Source organism: Lycium barbarum, chromosome 8, assembly GCF_019175385.1.
Source record: "Lycium barbarum isolate Lr01 chromosome 8, ASM1917538v2, whole genome shotgun sequence".
Classification (NCBI taxonomy): Eukaryota; Viridiplantae; Streptophyta; class Magnoliopsida; order Solanales; family Solanaceae; genus Lycium; species Lycium barbarum.
This window is the reverse complement of record NC_083344.1, coordinates 126353352-126372759: the sequence shown is the minus strand read 5'-3', so window position 1 is coordinate 126372759 and position 19408 is coordinate 126353352. Positions and strand designations below refer to the sequence as shown.

At 32.8% G+C, this 19408-nt stretch overlaps 1 protein-coding gene across 1 annotated transcript; it reads left to right on the top strand.

The window, feature by feature from the left end:
* The first annotated feature begins 7676 nt into the window (after nucleotides 1–7676).
* Nucleotides 7677–10638, top strand: LOC132607212 (transcription repressor OFP8-like). Its single transcript, XM_060321088.1, has one exon. The coding sequence runs from the start codon at nucleotides 7785–7787 to the stop codon at nucleotides 8439–8441; it is 657 nt and encodes a 218-aa protein (XP_060177071.1). The 5' UTR covers nucleotides 7677–7784; the 3' UTR covers nucleotides 8442–10638.
* The last annotated feature ends 8770 nt before the right edge of the window (nucleotides 10639–19408 follow it).

The window sequence follows — 19408 nt, the reverse complement described above, 5'->3', positions numbered from 1 at the left end:
GAGAAGAAAGAGGGCCGGAAATAACAAAGAGACTATAACAAACGTGAAAATATAGGAATTAGAAGAAGTTGGTTATATAATTTTTCGGAAACGTGCTAAGCAGTCTACTTGAGTTTTTGGTCAGCGTAATAAAAAAAGAAATTCCATTACATTAAGGGTCATGAAATGTAACTTAATTATATGATATTTAGGAAGGTATAGTATGATAAGAACTCCAATAATACGATTAGAATAATTTTTTAAGTTGTGGAGTTATATAAACTATATTTTTTGTTTTACTGAGTTGACTTAATATTATGTACGTACATATTTGTAAAGATCCAATAACTATACATATTAGAAGGGTTGCGACGGTTGGTTTGGAATGGGTAAAACTTTAGAAGTTAGAGAGAGGCATTTATTTGAAGGATTGTGTTTTTTCATTAGGAATATGTTACATATTATCTTTATATAAACGTAATTTCAGGGAAGTTAGATATCTTGGGATTCTATGAACGAGTTCTACGTTGGACAGTTATTTTATCGTCTGGGTAGTGGTAGTTTCGTCATTTACGCAATCTCTCAGTTTGACCTTTTTTTTTGTTCTTATTTTTGCAGAATAAAATGAATTTGGACTTTGGAGCAAATAAAAACAGCAAAACACAGACGTGGAGAGAAGAGAATCATTGGGGGGAATTTTGGCGATTGAGTTGTACATTTTTTGCTTTAGTGTATGTTTGGTCTGATATTTTTCTTTAAAATAAGTAATTTTCTTATTTATTTTATGTCATTTGGCAACTAAACATAATATATTATTCAAGAAGTATTTATATAGTCCACCTCTCTACCTTTCAAAAAAGGGGTGAAGTCTGCGTACACTTTATACTCCTCAGACCTCACATTGTCGGATTTCACTGGATATGTTAATTTTGTCGTCGTCATGTAAATAAACTCTATAGGAGTGAAAGAGGGGTAGGGGTATGGGGTGATCGATATGGATGGGAACTATGGCCTATGTGGGATGGGGTGGGGAGAATGTCAGTTATGAACTCGTTTTTATTATTTTCATTAGAAAAGTTATTTTTAAGAAAAAAATATTCTATGAAAATAAAAATTGGAATTTTCCACCATACTAAACACACCCTTAATTTGGACGCAGTTTTTGTTTGAATTGGCTGCCAAGATGCTTATTTCTGGTTGCATTCTTGGCCTAATCCTACATTGTGTTTTTATTAAAAATGTTATAACTGGCTGTAGTGACTACTGCTATTCTCTGGTCAAATTGACCTAAATTTTCCGGCTCTTGTTTAGTTTCTTTTAAAAATTAAAATACAGTCACACCTCTCTATACCAGCATCGTTTAGCTATTATAGAGAATGACTGTTATACACATATAACAGCATTGACATTTAAATAATACTTCGCTGTTATAGGCAAAAAAGATGCATAAAATCTAATTTTCATTTTTAATTGTCAAATTCTAAGCCTAATCACACTTTGTATAACGAAGGAAAATCATTTAATGATGAAAATATATATATTCATATGATATTTTTTTGTCATAAATAGCGTATGAAATGATCAAATATTTGGTCAAAATCTATACACTTATTATTGGTAGTCATATTCTATTTTTATAGAGATGGTTAATTATTATTTTACCAAAAAATGAAGATAGCTGTTATATGGGGGAAATTTTACAAAGAGCGTACTGTTATGAAGTTAGTTGTTGTTGTTATAGGTGAAATGCTGTTATAGAAAAGTAAAATATAACATAAAAAATTGATTCCGAAAAAACTTGGCTGTTATAGAGAGGTGTCACATGCGGGTGTCGTTATAAAGAAGTTCAGACTGTAGTCTGTCTGTTCATTTCGTTGATGCAAAAAATAAAGGGTAACTTACATAAATAGCTACCTTTTATTGGCTTCTAACTAGATATAACTATAAAATGCAAAATTACCAAGCGTAGCTACTTTTTTTTTTAAAAAAAACGCGTGTATTTCTATTTTTTTGAAATATAGAGAAATACAGTGAATAGTAAACATGCTCCAGTGAAATCAGAAGCTATTTATGGAATAGTTTTTTTGAAATACAGTGAAATACAGGGAAATACAAAATCGGGTTGAGTAAAAATTGGCTATATTTTTTGAACAAATTCTTCTTTTTCTTTTTAAATGGTAAGTTAAATTAAATCAACCATATTTCACGCATTCCATAATAGTTCACGAATCTCTCTCAACTCTTATCACAATCAAAACTTTTTGAATTCAAAAACCACTAAAGATCTGAAAACTTTCAAATATAGAAAAATATACGCTGCAATGCAAACTTAAAGGCAACATCTGTCCTGTTAATTGACATGCCAACATCTCTCTTTGCTCATGACTTCCATGCTCAAAGAACTGGACACATAATTCAGATATGCAATGGTTTAAGATGATGGACGGTTAAAGGCTCAAGGGTTTAAAAAACTTAAAATGTCCTGAAGAGATGTAGAAGTACAGAGAACCAGAATGGCTACCTTTTGAATGACATAGTTCCCAAAAACATCCGTTATTAATTTTGAAGCATGTGGAAGATGAAATATATCAGAAACTATTTCATAAATTAGAAATACAAAATGCAGAATTACATTGAGATACAGTGAAATACAAAAATCGTGAAAACAAAGTGGAGCAAAAATAGGTTCTACACACACAAAAAAAAAAAAAAAAAAAGAAGATAAATACAGTGAAATACAGTGAAATAATACACTGAAATATACTAAAACATTTTATCAAACACTTGGTGGGCGTGAATCTCCACAACTCTCATCAATGGTGTTTCTATAACTTCTACACTAACCACAGATTCACCAAAAATCCAAGAAGAAGAAAAAGTGAACAACTTTGAGAACAATTCTCCTTTATCATGCCCAGAATTTTCTCTATCCTACAGGTGCCAACTTGAGCTTCGACTCTTTTAGTGTCTTCTCTGTAGATTGCAACAGGTTGGGCTTTTAAAGCAAAATTGACATGGAGCACTTGAGCAATCCGTCTAGTTTAATGGGACTTTGTCATCCGAATTGGCTCCCTCAGCTCCCAATTCCCTTACCCAACTGGTTTTCGAATTTTGTAAACTTTCCTGTTGATCAAGACATTCATTTTCTTCATTTTACCTGTTGTCCTCCTTTATTCGTTACCTACACTGTGTGGGTAACGATTAAGGAAGATGAAATCGTGCTAATAAAGATGATAGATAATGGGCGTATAATACAGTTGAAAATATTGAAGATGGGAGAGAAATTAATTTGAAAAGAGAAGAGATTGGGAGTTATTGGGGAACATGGGCCGTAAGTTTAGGGGAAATACAGAGACGCTTGTAGATCAGTTACAACTGGTAATTTTGAAATTAATTTAAGCTACTAAAAATAAATAAAATAAAAGGTAGTTATTATTAATAAATAAGTCTTAGAGGTAGTTATGTCCAGTAAATTTTCCAAAAATAAACTAGTCACTCTGGCTTTTAAAAAAAAGCAGATAAAGAAGCAAATAACAAGTCACTTTGGCTGATTGGGAGCCATTAGAAAGTTCATACGACGTAGTTAATTTTGAATATTAAAATTAAATAATTTATTTTACTAGTTGAAGGAAATAATTAAGGTTCATTCGTGTGGGTTAACCCTTGGTAATAATTAAATAGGTAAATTTAAAGGGAAAATTAGAAGGGACACACCTATTGGTAATAGGTGTCATTTGAATAAGAGATGTCTTGTTTAAATAGGAACCTTTCCCTCTTGACTGTATACTTGTTCCTTCAGAAATAACCGAGTTCTTGTTAAGAATTCAAAACGTATAGGAATAATCCACCGCAAAAAATACGATCTACACTGTGACTCTTATGGTATAATTTTTGTGATTTCGACATTATTATCACACTATCTTACTTGTGAAACGAATAAGATAATCATGAAAACATAGTTCTTGTTTTCCTTCACTATTTGAAAGATATAATGCAATAAATTTTTCATCTAATTAAGAAAAATACGTCTAATAACGTTGAGATGGATCAAAAGTAATAGTCAAGCTAACTATACTGTAACATAGGACTGTAGCAGTGATAGAGACAAACAGAATCCGCGACTTAAATAGCACAAAAAAAAAAAAAAGTTGAACCAAACTAGTACAAAAAAAAAAAAAAAACATAAGTAGTATTCACGCACGAAATTCATGCGTGAAAGGACCAAACTGCAAAAACATAGTTTTTGGCCTTTCACGCACGAATTTTGTGCGTGAATGGGGTCATCCAATTTTCTCCCCGGATGAGGTCATCAAAAAGAATTTTTAGAATTTTGAAAAAGAACAGTAAATGGACCACTTTCAAGCACACATTTTGTGCGTTAATGGTGTGGTTTTTTTTTTTTTTTTTTTTTTTTTGCGTTACCTTTCCAATCACTTTTTTTCCATACTTTGGGCAAAGATTAGTCATGTTTTAAAATCCCAAAATATCAATATTTTATATAAAACTTAATATCTTTTTTTGCGTACAATAATGTCGGCTCATTACATCAAGTCTACCTAAACGTTTGGATCATCGTTTTAGGGGTTCTAAAGTGCCCCGAAGCAAGTTTTGAAACTTGTAATATTTATAAGGTTTTGATTTAAGTGTTTTATTATATTTGAATGTACAAATTTAAATATTTGATTTAATAATAATTCATCCAATACGAGAGGTCTATACTAATTAAAAAATAATTCATTCCATTTAATTACAATACTAATTCAAAGCAATACAATAATAAATTACAATAACAATACAATCTTCAAGTGAAAAAATATATTTTACCCTTTCACGCATATATTTTGTGCGTACCTAATCTGTTCCTGAAAGTGAAAAAAATATATTTTACCGTGAAAGGGTAAAATCTATGCGTGAAAGGGTAAAATATAATTTTTTCACTTTCAGGAACAGATTAGGTACGCACAAAATCTATGCGTGAAAGGGTAAAATATATTTTTTCACTTGAAGGTTGTATTGTTATTGTAATTTATTATTGTATTGCTTTGAATTAGTATTGTAATTAAATGGAATGAATTATTTTTTAATTAGTATAGACCTCTCGTATTGGATGAATTATTATTAAATCAAATATTTAAATTTGTACATTCAAATATAATAAAACACTTAAATCAAAACCTTATAAATATTACAAGTTTCAAAACTTGCTTCGGGGCACTTTAGAACCCCTAAAACGACGATCCAAACGTTTAGGTGGACTTGATGTAATGAGCCGACATTATTGTACGCAAAAAAAGATATTAAGTTTTATATAAAATATTGATATTTTGGAATTTTAAATCATGACTAATCTTTGCCCAAAGTATGAAAAAAAAGTGATTGGAAAGGTAACGCAAAAAAAAAAAAAAAAAAAAAGCCATACCATTAACGCACAAAATGTGTGCGTGAAAGTGGTCCATGCATACTACTGTTCTTTTTCAAAATTCTTTTTGATGACCTTATCCACGGAGAAAATTGGATGACCCCACAAAATTCGTGCGTGAAAGGCCAAAAATCATGTTTTTGCAGTTTGGTCATTTCACGCATGAATTTCGTGCGTGAATACTACTTATGTTTTTTTTTTTTTTTTTGTACTAGTTTGGTTCAACTTTTTTTTTTTTGGTGCTATTTAAGTCGCGGATTCAGACAAACAGGGTCAGTCTTTAATTAGTTCAACTTTAGGACAAGAGGCCAGTATTATTCAACGGATTTAATTTTGATGGTGTAAAATTATTTTAGACTAATTATATAATTTAATTTGTTATAGCTAATCCCCTAATTAGTTTTATTTTCAAATTAGTAATCTTACTTATTTGTTACTATCGGTATAGTTACTTATGTCCGGATCTGCAGTCTTACATACGTGGTTGGTAGCTTTTACCTATCTAATAAAGTCAGTTTGTGCCTACAGATCTCCAATAATATTTCAGATGCTGTCCCAGAAGTTGAACATGAGGGTCATACTCGAATATTTAATATTATAATGTTGCTTGATGAATATATTGACTTTTACTAGAAATAAAGTTATACACTTGATTTTGGGTAAAATATTAAGTAGGCTTTTTGGACGTAGATTTAGTCGAAAAGTAGAAACACGAGTTTTTGAAGTCGAATAGAAAAATGGTATTTGAAAGTTCAATTTGTGTTTGGACATGCATTTCACCAAGAAAACAAGTGAAATTTTGTGAGTGGAAAATATTTTTCAAAAACTGGTCAAGTCTCATCTTAAAAGAACTAACCAAAAAATCAGTTCAGATGTACCCAAACAATGTGTTGATATTATTTAGTTTTGGAAAAATAGGAAACATTTCTATGTCCATTTGTGAATTGTGATCATGTCTTTTCGGCGTTTATTTTAGGAATTTATGGTTTGCAGACTATCCTGGACCGCCTATGGGAATACACAACTTTCTCATGATTATAAGATGCTTTTATTGCTCCATTTTGTTTTTGCATTTATGACCCCTTTTGGCCATCTCTACAACTGAATGTGAATGGTGGTACAAATTGGATAAAACCTTATCTGAGTTTGGAGGTTTAGACACCATGTGACAACCCCTTTTAGACCCCATTTTTGTGTTACAACTTACATATTTGATTTTTTCACTTGTTATAATCTATTCCTTCTTTCATAGTATTTGCTATTGGAAGTCTTCCTCCATGTTGAAAGAAATTTCATTCTTTTGGCTCCATTTTGTAAGTGTCAATTGATTTATATACAATATACAAGTATGTTTTCTTGGTATATGATTTTTAGACCATATGCTAATTCTAATGTTTATCGACTTCAAGCAAAAGGAGGTACGGTTTCTCTCCAAAAAGATTAGAGGTGTGTCATCAAAACTAAACAAATAAAAAGAGAAAACGAAGGACCCTAATATGCATGACTGTCATCATTATTGGTCACCAATATGACTGTCATTAATTAGTTTAGTGTTAGAGTGGTGAAAATAAATGACTGTTGGAGTAGCACTAATAATAGAAGTAATAAGGAAATTTATTCACACATAATGTTTGAACCAAATAAATAAATGGATCATGTGTGTCATCTGAATTAAACAAAATGTCGGGTTTAAGTTCTATGCTTGATCAATATAAAAAATAGTTACATAATCAAATTACTTACAAAATAAATACAAGTAAATCTGTATGTAATCATTTTTTAACTTAAAAATAAGAACAGATGAATCTTTACGATAAAAATAATTGTTAATTAATCTGATAAAAAGAGTATTTGACCTGCTATAAGTTTTATATATAACTTAAATTCATTACATGTTATGATTCAAAACAAAGTTATCCCGAATTATAACAGGATAGATAATTTCACCTTTTAAAAAAAAAATCCTCTGCTTTTTGGTATAAGTTTTATCCTAATTTTAGTTATCATAAATACTAAATAAATTTAATCCCAAATTTTATACTGGACTAATCACCTGATCCGTATAACCAAAGGGTCCCCAGCTAATTAAATGTTTTACGCTCAACTATATGTAATAGTATGTATTTCAATCAAATTTCAAATTCTAAAAGTCAAATTATTTCTTTTCGTGTAGGTGAGAATAAAAAAATTCCAACTATACCTCCAATTAATGCGGTTTTGTCAGTTATTGGTTACTCCAATTCACACGACATGGAGAATTTATATACGTTTCACCACTCTCCAATTTCAGTGCAGCTCACTATTCACTATACCTTACCTTACACAAACTCATATAAAACGTCTGCAAAATCCTCACTCTCAGTAAATAACTCAACAAAATCTGCAAATGTCAACCCACAAGAGAAAAATCAGTTTGCGCAACGTTGCAGTGAAACTTGGCTGCAGCAATTGTATGTGGCCCAAAATTTCCAGCATTTTCCACCCTAAGCCCCGCCACCACCACAAAATAACCAACAACAACAACAACATACCCAGTATATTCTCACAAGTAGAGTCTGAGGAGAGTGGGTACGTACCCCTGCCTTTGTGGAATAGAGAGGTTGTTTCTGACAAACCTTCGGCACAAAAAAAATGTTTTCAGAACAAGTCCCACAAAACAACCAACAACTACTCCAATAATCATGACTCTTCCTCTAGTTCTTCTAACACTACTACCACCACCACCACTTTTCAAGAATTTGGCAGAATTGGAGGAGAGAGTGTTGCCGTTGAGAAAGATTCCGACGACCCTTACGTTGACTTCCGGCAGTCAATGTTACAAATGATACTTGCGAAGGAGATATATTCTAAAGAAGAATTAAGAGAGCTTCTCAACTGTTTTTTGCAGTTGAATTCTCCTTATTATCATGGTATTATTGTTAGAGCTTTCACAGAGATCTGGCATTGTGTTTTCGCCGTAAAGCCTGGAGTTGCCGGAGCTGAGTCGCCGTTCTTGCAGTGCGGCAGTAGCGGTGGCGGTGGAGAGTGGTGGTCACGTGTGTGACTCCTTTCCTATAAATATATTGTTTACTCCGGACAGAGCTAGAATACGTATTACAAGTTCGGTCCAATTTGGTAGGTTTGTCTAATTTATATTTGTTCAGGGAATTCATTTAATATGTGCGAATTATTAATTTAAAACTGAGTAATTCAAAAGGATTAAAATTCCTAATTCATAAGTTTTGATCCTAGCTCCTCCTCTTTAAGTATTACTCGTCAAAACATATATAGTTAGAGACGGAGCTAAGATTTGAAATTTATGATTAAAGATTTTAATCTTTTTTAAGTTATTAGATTTTACATTAATAATATACGTATTAATAAAAAATTTAAGACAAATATAGAATTTTGTTGAACTTGCTTCCTACCGTCTAGCTCTGCTTGTGTACATAGCAGAATTTAGGGAGTAGTATGAAGATATGAGACCCATAAGTATTTCTTGGGCTCCAGAAATATTTTATTTTGTTGTAATTTGTTTTAGCGTTCTATAGTTAGGGGAAAAAAAATTAGAGTTCACAGCTTCTTCTTTTTTTATTACATTTAGAAATTGATGAAGAGAAAAACTGTCGAAAAGTGAGGTTTCCATTCTCACTTGTCCTTCCTTACATTACCTTTCTTTTCCATACGACATTCCTTGTGTCTCGATCTTTATGATTTACTTTTAGAAAAAAACGTATTTTTAAATGAAAAAAAAACAATTTTACACTTTTTATTTTATCTTTACTTAAAAAATTGATAACCATACTATGAGCCTGTTTGGATGGGCTTATGCCTATAAGCTGAAAACAACTTATAAGCTAAAAAAAATAAGTTGGGGTAGTTTAACTTATTTTTTTTTACTTATAAGCTGTTTTCAGCTTATAAGCTGCTTTAGATAAGCTAAGTCAAATGGGCCCAATTATTTTTTTGAGCTTATTTTAAGCACAAAATGACTTTAAGCTGGTCAGCCAAACACTTAAAAAAACTGAAAACAGCTTATAAGTAACTTATAAGCCAATCCAAACGGGTTCTATGTCGTACTTTTAATTTGCTTTTCTTACTTTTCTTTTTAGTTTATTTAAAAAATAATACCACTTTAAATATTTAGTAATCTTTACATATATTACACATATCGTTAGTTAATGATCATGAGATTTCAAATACTCCATTACTTATATTATTAGATCTCTTTTTGTTTTTCTTTTCTTTCTTAAAAGTCGTTAAGGTATCACCTTATCTGAAAAAGAAACAATAGTACTAACTTTTCCTTTTAATTTCTCTTTTCCTCTTCCTTCCTTTCTTAGTGAACATAAAGCAAGTTTAATTGTAGGCAATTTTATATATAGCTGCTTATTTTATGGTTTCATACATACTAAATTATTTTTGTGAAATAAATCCCAGTAATTTTTCTTAATTATCATAAAATATAGTAACCTTTTGGTTTATAAATAATTTATTAATTTTAATATAAAAAATAACTTCATTCTAAATCTAATCACTTAGATTCTGAATTTGCTTTTGGTGTGGGAGGTCTTCCATTCTCTGTACTTTGGTCAAGGTTCTTGCGGTCTTCTCGTTGTCAGAAAGTAAGCCTGTTAGGCCAAACTTCTAAAAATAACTTATTTTAAAAAATATTTTTTTTAAAAGCAGTTTATATTTGACCAATTAATTTAAAAAGTACTTTTGAGCTGCAATTAGTGTTTGGTCAAGCTTTTAAAAAGTGATTCAATGTGTATTTTTCTCAAAAGTACTTTTCAAAAAAGTGTTTTTGGGCAAAAGCTATTTTTTTAACTTCTGCAAAACTGCTTCTGCTACTCCCCAAAAACACTTATATTTTTTCAAAAGTTTGGCCAAACACCTCACTTTTTTTAAAATAAGTACTTTTGGGGGAAAAATAGCTTGGCCAAACAGGCTATAAGACTTCGGGATTTGGAATATGAGCAAAAAATCAATAAAATCATTATGGCAAAATTAATTAATTAAATAATGACAACTTGAGAGAGGTGTGTTTAATGCAATTGAGAAAAGTGTTCTTGAGTTTATTTGTACCTATCTCAACAATCAATTAATACTCAATTTTAGGAGTTGGCTTCACTAGCTTAGTAATTAATTGACCCATTTTGATCAAGTATTATTTTTTATTTTTCTTTCAGTTTCACTTGTAATGCCTAATGAATGAGCAGTAGAGGAGAATGAATCAGTGTAGTAATCTTGACTTTTTTTTTCTCTTGTGTTTTGAATCTAGAATTTGATCCAAATTTTGATTTTTGATATTTTGTCGTGTTACTTGTACTTTCTGTCGAGGAGCTATTTGCATGGGTTCTTAAGTCTCCTGCAATGTAAAAATTTTCTTACTTATAACTTCTTAACTCTTGCTAGCTTCTGTACTGTCGAAAAACACATATGGAACTCTTCAATAAAATAGGAGTTGGAGTATGAAATTCTTTAAAGTTAAAGAAGATATAAGTATGTTCTACTATACAAGGGAATGACTTGAGGTCATTTTAGAGCCACACATTTGAGAGTGAAATTAATCCTCTGAATTAAAGAGTGTGGATCAGGGCTGGCGGAAAGGGTAGGCAATGGCCACCTTTTTTTTTTTTTTTTAAACACCCTATATGCATATATTTATTATTCTTCAAAAAAAAAGGTGTAGGTTTGAATTGGAAGTTTGAAAAGATATCGGGAAGAAATACAACAGTTATCTTCCTTTTATTATCGGGGGTGGGTCCCGCATTGGGGATATTTTTGGGGAAAGAATGGTAACTTCTTCCCTTTTACGAGGGGGTGGATACGTTGAGCATATTTGGGGGAATGGAATAACTATTCTTGGTAATAGTATATTTGTAGTATCCTTATTTATTTGGATAGGTATTTTATTATCTATATTTACTTATTTTCTTCTATCTTTCATCATTCGTGTACTCTTATTATTATTAAAAGAAGGGAAGAGAGAAGGAAAATCATGATTGAACAAAGAAATGGAAGCTAAAATTATGGAACAAAATTTACCTTACAAAAAGAAGGGAAGAGAGAAAGATATTAAAAAAAGATATTATTCTGTCTATTAATAAACACCACTGTTAATGCCTAAATTTAAGGGATCTGGTTATTGTTTACAGATTAGTTATGTACTAGTGAATCTATCCGCGCTTCGCGCGGTTGTGAAAAACATAAATGAATTCACAAAATTATCTTTTTCCGTAAATATAGTCATGATCTAGGGGTGGCAAATGGGTGGGTTTGGTTGGATTTGGTTTGGTTGAAAATGGTTTGAATAAAAATGGGTTGGGTTTCAAACCGCCCATATTTTATGTGGGTAAATATGAGTTGGGTGATAAATGGCGGGGTTGGTTATGGGTCAACCCATATTATACAAGTGTAATATTATTTCAAGTGTATGCTTATAATTTTTTTATTTTGTCAAGTTAAATTAATTTTTCATATAAATTTCAGGGGTGGGGGTGGGGGTAAGATTTTTTTTTTCATTTTTTATAAAAGTAAAATATATAAAATTGATTTTGGGAGGGGGGGGGGGGGGTGGAGGTAGGGGAGGGGGTGGGGTGGGGGACCAGAAATTCTTTTCCATTATTTATAAATTTTTATAGAAGTAAATATATGAAAATTGAAATTTGGCGGGGGGGGGGGGGGGGGGGTCGTGGAGGGGGTGAGGCGGGGGTAAGAATTTTTTTTTCCATTTTTTATAAAACTTTTATAAAAGTAAAATATTTGAAATTGAGTTTTTTTTTTTTGGGGGCGGGGGAGAGGGGGTGGGGTGGAGGTAAGATTTTTTTTTTCATTTTTTATAAAAGTAAAATATTTGAAATTGAAATTTGTGGGGTGCGCGGGTCGTGGAGGGGTGGGGGGGTGGGGGGTTAGGGATTGGAGTGGAATGTAAGGAAAAAAATTCTCCTTTTTATTAAGCTTTTTATAAAAGAAAAATAAAGTATATGAAATAAAATAAAAAAGTGTGGGGGGTGGGGGGGGCATGGCGGGGTGGGTGGTGAGGTGGGAGGTAAGAACGAAATTTCTCATTTTCAAAATGAGTTGTTTTTTGGTTTAGTGTGTTCTTATATGGGTACTCATATTTTACCCATATTTGCTCATATTTTTATGGGTTAAAGAGAGACTTGAAGCCCATATTTACTCACCTGAAATATGAGTGACCCAACTCACTAACATGTTGGTAAAATGGGCTAATTTTCTAAATATAGGCTCAAATTGCCACCTCTATCATGATCTAAAACAGAGACAAATATATTCACAAATTATTAGAGTTAAAGCTTAAGAATGTGAGTTCACACACAAAATCAAGTGTGACATCAACTTAGTAACTCACCGAAAGCCAACCAAGTAGAATTATATAAAGGGGAATATCCTTCCCATCAAGATGTTCTCGCTTCTGTAGATCAAAGAATGAGGATGCTCATCATATTTTCACTGATCGCGACATCCTTAAGGCTATCTGGAAGGGCTTTAGAGCTCAACTTGGAATCAGGAAGTTTGAAGGTCATCAGGCATCATATACTGGTTTGGTGGTTCTCTGACTGCCCGGGACCTATCAAAAATTCATTTTACAAACACTTCTAATCTTAATCTTATGGATCATACGTTAAACCAGGTGCAAGAGTAAATATGAACAGCAAAAAGACCTTCCATTCCTAAGATTTTACATCAGATATGTCAGGAGGTTACTGTTAGTATCCATAAACAATTTGGACAAATCAAATTAGACATTCCTTGGAACCATCTGATGCATACCACAACTGAAAGATTCTCAAGGTTACATGGAATTTACCCTTAGAAAAAACTATAACATGAAACATTGATGGTTGTTCTGGAGGTAATCCTGGGAACAATGATGGTGGAGGTGTCATTAAGGGCCACACAGTTAGCGGCATTCTCAGCCCCCTCTGGCAATCAGAGAAACAACGCAGCTGAAGCAATGACATTGAACGTTAGGAGTAAAATGGTGTATAGATCATGATTTTAAGAAGTCATAGTACGTGGGTTTGGATTCATTACTGGTGGTTAACTGGATGTTTAATACCTTCAAGCCTCCCGGGAGATACTCTAAGAAGATTTTTTTATATGACCCTAATAATTAAGCTTCTAATTATGGTTGTTATATTATTTTATATACTATTCATTTTAAGATACGGAGCAATATCATCCTCCAAATATTAGGAACCTCAATGTTTATTTTTCCACACTATGCCAACAAACTGAATCCATTTCCTATAGAATTGGGCATGTCCAATTCAATCACTCTTTTGGACAAGGTAATGGCTGCAAAAGTGAGAAAATAATAACCTTGTCATTCCTTCTAAGTTCCTACTGACCCTGCCAAGCTAGGTTGCCTCCATGTCTGAAAGAGATACACAAATGTGTTACATAAGAGGACTTCGATCTAAATGGAAAACTGAATTCATTTAGAAGATGCCGCCTCTTCGTTAACTAAATTCATTATTCAGGCAAGATTTAGCGGTTACAATTTATTAAATGAACTGTTTAAAAATAAATAGGCAACCAATGACTCATCAAATACCATTTCATAAAAACAATCAACTCTATGGAGTAGGTTCATCTCCATCCTCCCACTTACTCCTTGCTTGTTTACAAGAAGATCTGGAATATGTCCATCCTTTACAAAATAAAATGACAACTTTTTCAATAAATTTGAAACAACAGGTAAAAAATCTGTTGCAAAATGTCTTCGGAAAGCAGTTTATTTCAAGAAACAACTACATATATGATTGCGGCCACAAAAAACTGAATTAAAAAAAAATAAAGGGTTATATGCTTGTGGGACTACTGCTAACAGAAATATAGCGCAATACTGGTACCAAAATGAGTATTCAAGAACATACAAAAAATTCAACATGTACTATGTAATATGCTATGAATTGAATGCAATAAAAACAAAGTTTACATTAAATAGGTGAGAGTCTTTGGCCTGTAAACCTTGAGAAGTTCAAGAAACAATATCATTAATATAGCAAGATTCATCTCCGCATTGTTCAAACTCCTGTTAATATACATGAATCTGAGATACAACTCTTGCCCCAAGTTGACTGTACACTTAGTTTAAGAGGGCCCGTTGATTTTACCCAAAAAACGTTTTACTTCTGCCAAGTTGTAGTAAGAAGAGGAAAAGAAGAAGGTGGTATAGGAAAAGAGGAGATTTGCCCGTGAAGAAAAATAGAAGAAGAGAAGGAGGATTGAATGAAGTGACTTTTTTTTTTTTTGGTAACTATTGATTTATATTACTAGGGTAAATATTTACACAGTTCATAATCAGGACCCTCTAGAGTTGGACAGTGAGCCCCAACTTCTAGTTCATCAAATCACAAAAACAAAAATTCATTCTGCTCATTACATGCTCCTGTTTGCTATAGCTTATGGATAAAAGTTCAGCTCTATTAGTCTCTTTGCAATTCTTGGCTTCTTCTCTCCTCTTGTGTATATGTCTTGTATAATCTGTATAACCAGTGCTGTTGTAGTCCTCTTCTTCTGTTGAAACACTCTCATATTTCTTTCCTGCCATGTGTAGTATATGCATCCTGATAGGGCCATTCTGTAGATTTCAGCTTTTGCATTATTTCCATGTGCATGTTTGTTTGCCCACCTTTGCTCTTGGTCCCAATTATATATCTGCCTATGGATCCCCTGCCATAGTAGTATCTTTTCCCACACCACATGTGTCACTGGGCATTGAAAAAATAGGTGATTGTTGCTTTCTGGACAGTTCTCACATAATGGGCAGGTTGGGTTGCAGTTAATGGACCATTTGATAAGTCTATCTTTTGTTGCTAGCCTGCCAGATATAGCTAGGTAATGGATGAAGATCCATCTTGAGCAGCCCTTGTTGTTGCATACCATTTTCCTCCATTGCACCTTTGGGAATTCACCTCTCATTTTGTTATAAGTTTTCCGGATAGAGAATGTTGATCCTTGTAGAAAGTCAGCTTGACTGATGCCAGCAGCCTCTAGGTACTTGTGTGCTTTCATGATTTTCCTTATGACCCAAGATGCTTGTTTTGCTTCTGTGTGCCATATGTCTCTTCCTTTCATGTAGTATGCATGTACCCATTGTATCCATACCTTATCCTTCTTTTTGCACAGGTTCCATAGGTGTTTAAGGATAACAGCTTTGTTCCATATAAGTATATCAGTTATATTTAGGCCTCCTGAAGTCTTTGGTAGGCATAGTGTGTCCCAGGCAACTAATGCCTTCCTTGACTGTTCCGCTTTGCCAGTCCAGAGGAACTTCCTACAGGTTGACTCTATTTGTTGGATGACTTTTTTAGGAAGGACAAAGATTTGGGACCAGAAGGTTTGTATAGCTAGCAGGACATTATTGATCAGTTGTAGCCTACCAGCTGATAAGTTGGTGTTTTACCAACTTATCTCTTCTTTAATCTTATATTTTTGTTATGTTAAATTGAGAAAATAGTGCATTTAATATCATTTACATCTATTTTACAGGTTTTATGTGATTTAGAAGTGATCGGAAGAAACCAAGTGAAAATAAAGTCAAAAAGAGGCCAAATTGGACAGATTTGCAAAACTGTCAAAACTGGACAGTTTTGCAAAAAGGTGACAGATTTGCAAAAACGGGCAGAACTGCAACAACTGAAATCTGGGGCATATTTTGTCATTTTTTGGACTTGGAAAAATTAGGCAACTATAAAAGCAAGACTTGGTGAAATTATTTATCATCTTTGGCCATCTTCCAAGCTTAGAGCAAGAAACTACACTAGGGTTTGAAGATTTGGAAGCACACAATGAGAAATTCTTTACCCATTTCTTCATCTCTTGCTATTTATTGAATATTTATGTGTGTAGTATTTCATTTCAATACTTCAACCTTGTTTATGGAAGTATACATTGTTTAAGTTTGGATTGAATCTCTTGTTTTGCATATGTGTTAAATGATTTTATAATTAATAGAAGTGAATTAATGTTGTTTTAATTATGCTTGTTATTTAATGTTTCTTAAGGGAATTGCTAACCCTAGGACTCGCGCATTTATTTCGATTTAAACTCGGAAGAGGAAAACTCCAGATTGGGAAAGAATAATTAACAAGAATTTGGGGCGTTAACCCTCATCTAATGGAAATCGACCTAGGGATAGGCGACACCACTTGTAGCCATATTCGGGTGTTCTTAATGCTCCTAATTGCTTTAGAGATATTCAATTACGTAATCTAGTTAGTCTTCGGAAGAAGCTAATTTAGAGTCATTATCCGAGGCTGAGTAATATAAACTCACCATTATTTGTAAATCATGAAATACATTGGATCATTACTTGAGCGTAGTTTCTTTTGTATCCATTCTTGTGGCCATTGATCATTTTACTTGCTTTCTAGGTTAGTTTACATTTCCGCATTAGTTATAATTTTCTCCAAAAACCAAAATATTATCTATCGTTTGGCTTAGCTTAGTAAGTGAAAGTTCCTTACTTTCTGAATCGCCTAATATATTGTTCCCTGTGGGATCGACCCCGACTCATAGTTGGGTAAATTATATTGCATACGACCGTGTACACTTTCTCTTTGAGGAGTGGATTTGGACGTTACCACCAGCATATGAGAGGAATTTAGTAGTCCAACTGGTGATCTTTCCTAGCATTTTATCCAGCATGGGTTGACACTGACCAATGGTAAGTATTTTTGAGCTTAGAGGGACCCCTAGATATCTAAAAGGCAAGGTGCCTGTGGTGAAACCTAATGCCTGGGTGATTTCTTGCTGCTCTGCATGTTCTACACCCCCAAAATAGATACAACTTTTGCTTTGGTTAGCTATTAGACCTGATGCCTTTGAGAATAGTTCGAAAACATCAATCAATAGTTTGGCAGACCCAAGCTCCCCTCTACAGAATAATAAAAGGTCATCAGCAAATCCTAATTGTATAAGGTTTAGCTTCTCACATCTATGGTGGAAATTGAAGTCAAGGTTTTGTTTGAGATTTTTCAGGATCCTGCTCAAGTATTCCATTGCAATTACAAAAAGGAAAGGTGATAAGGGGTCTCCCTGCCTTACTCATCTGTTTGCATCAAATGGCTTGGATGGGTTTCCATTTATCACTATGGAGTAGGAAACTGTTGACACACAGGTCATGATCCATCTAACAAAAACATTAGGAAAATTCAGCCCACACAATATTTGTTCTAGATACACCCTATCTAGTGAGTCATAGGCTTTTTGCATATCAATTTTGATCATACATCTAGGTGATACTCCCTTCCTCTCATACCCTTTAACTAGTTCATGACTAAGTATGATATTATCATGTATAACCCTCCCTGGTACAAAAGCAACCTGCCCCTTATCTATTATACTGTCCATTACTCCTTGCATTCTAGAGGTTAGCATCTTTGAGATGATTTTATAAATGGTGGTGCAACAAGAGATAGGTCTGTACTGTTTTATGGAGGTTGGGTTTTGGACTTTGGGGATTAAAGTAACAGATGTGCAATTAATGGCTTTAGGCATGCTGTTTGTGTCAAAGAATTGTAGGACTGCTTTAGTTACCTCATCTCCTATTGTTGGCCATGCGTTTTAAAGAAGCAGGAATTGAAACCATCTACACAGGTGCCTTCATGTCATCTATGCTTTTGAGGGCTTGGTATACATCTGCAGCATTGAATGGCTTGATGAGCTCTGCTTGTTATTTTCTGGTCAGTGTTGGTCCATTATTTAGCATGTGAGGTTGTATAGCTGGTGTTATACCCCATTTTAACCGGGTTAGAGCGGAGTACAACATATTGGAGATTCCTATATTATTTATTTTAAGGAGTCGCCACCTAATTGATTTTACGGTGAATTAGGACACCTAATTATTAACTAAGGTAAAGCTAACTAAACCTCTGTTAATAGTCTGCTTAACCAATATGATTCTAGGTAAGGGTTCTATATTATACTAAAGGGAAAGGGTTAGGCATCCTTTAGAATCCGTTAACTTACGGTTATCCGACCAAACTTAAGTTAATTAATCGATGTTGGATATAGTATTTAAATTTTAGAAAAATGGCTCATGCAAATAAGATTTGTAAAAAAAGATATAACAATTTGTGCAAAAGAAGATTTTAAAAACACCATTTATAAAAGATTTCAAATAATAATGCTGTTTAAAAATGGGACTAGTAATTCGCATAAAAAGAGATTTTAGGATGCTGTTTGAAATAAAGTTTATGAATATGCTAAGGCTCTTAGGCAAACGTGCTAATGAAATTTATAGAATAATATAATAATTAGTATTGAAGGGGATTTCAAATGCTATAGAATTTATAAATATCATTAAGGCTTTAGATAAAATGCTATTTAGAATGAAATTTGTAGAAAAATATGATAATTTGCATAAAAGGAACTTCACAATGCCATTTAAAATAAACTTATAAATGTTGCAAAGACTTTAAATAATAATGCTGTTTAAAATAAAATTTGCATGAAATATATAAGTAGAAAGAAACGTGAGTTTATGCAACGTTTAACTAAATATTTGAAACAACAAGTGGCAAAATATTAATTGATTTTGCAATTTAAGAATATAGACAAGATGCGAGTTTTCTTTCTCCTTTTATTTTAATAACTATGCTTAATTAAGGACATTGCATGATTGACTCAAACTTTGAAGGATTATTTAAAATATGCCTGAATTTACATTTTTTGCACATTGGTGATGTTTTGGAAGTAGTGTAATAAGAATAAAATGTGATTCCCTCAACTCAAAGTGATTTATGCCACTAATTATCCTAGGGATAAATATTATGGGTACCGTCAATATAAAAGAAGAAAGATGAAACTTATGGGAGATTGATTTATGAATTTTCTCCTAAATTTACTACCCAATATGTTAGAATTAACTCACTAAGTTCATCTAAATCAGCAAGAATAAGACAAAGTAAAATGTTAGTCACATAATACAAATCAAACGAAAATGAAAATAAAAAAGAGGGAATCAAATGGGCCCAGCCATTTTGGGACTGT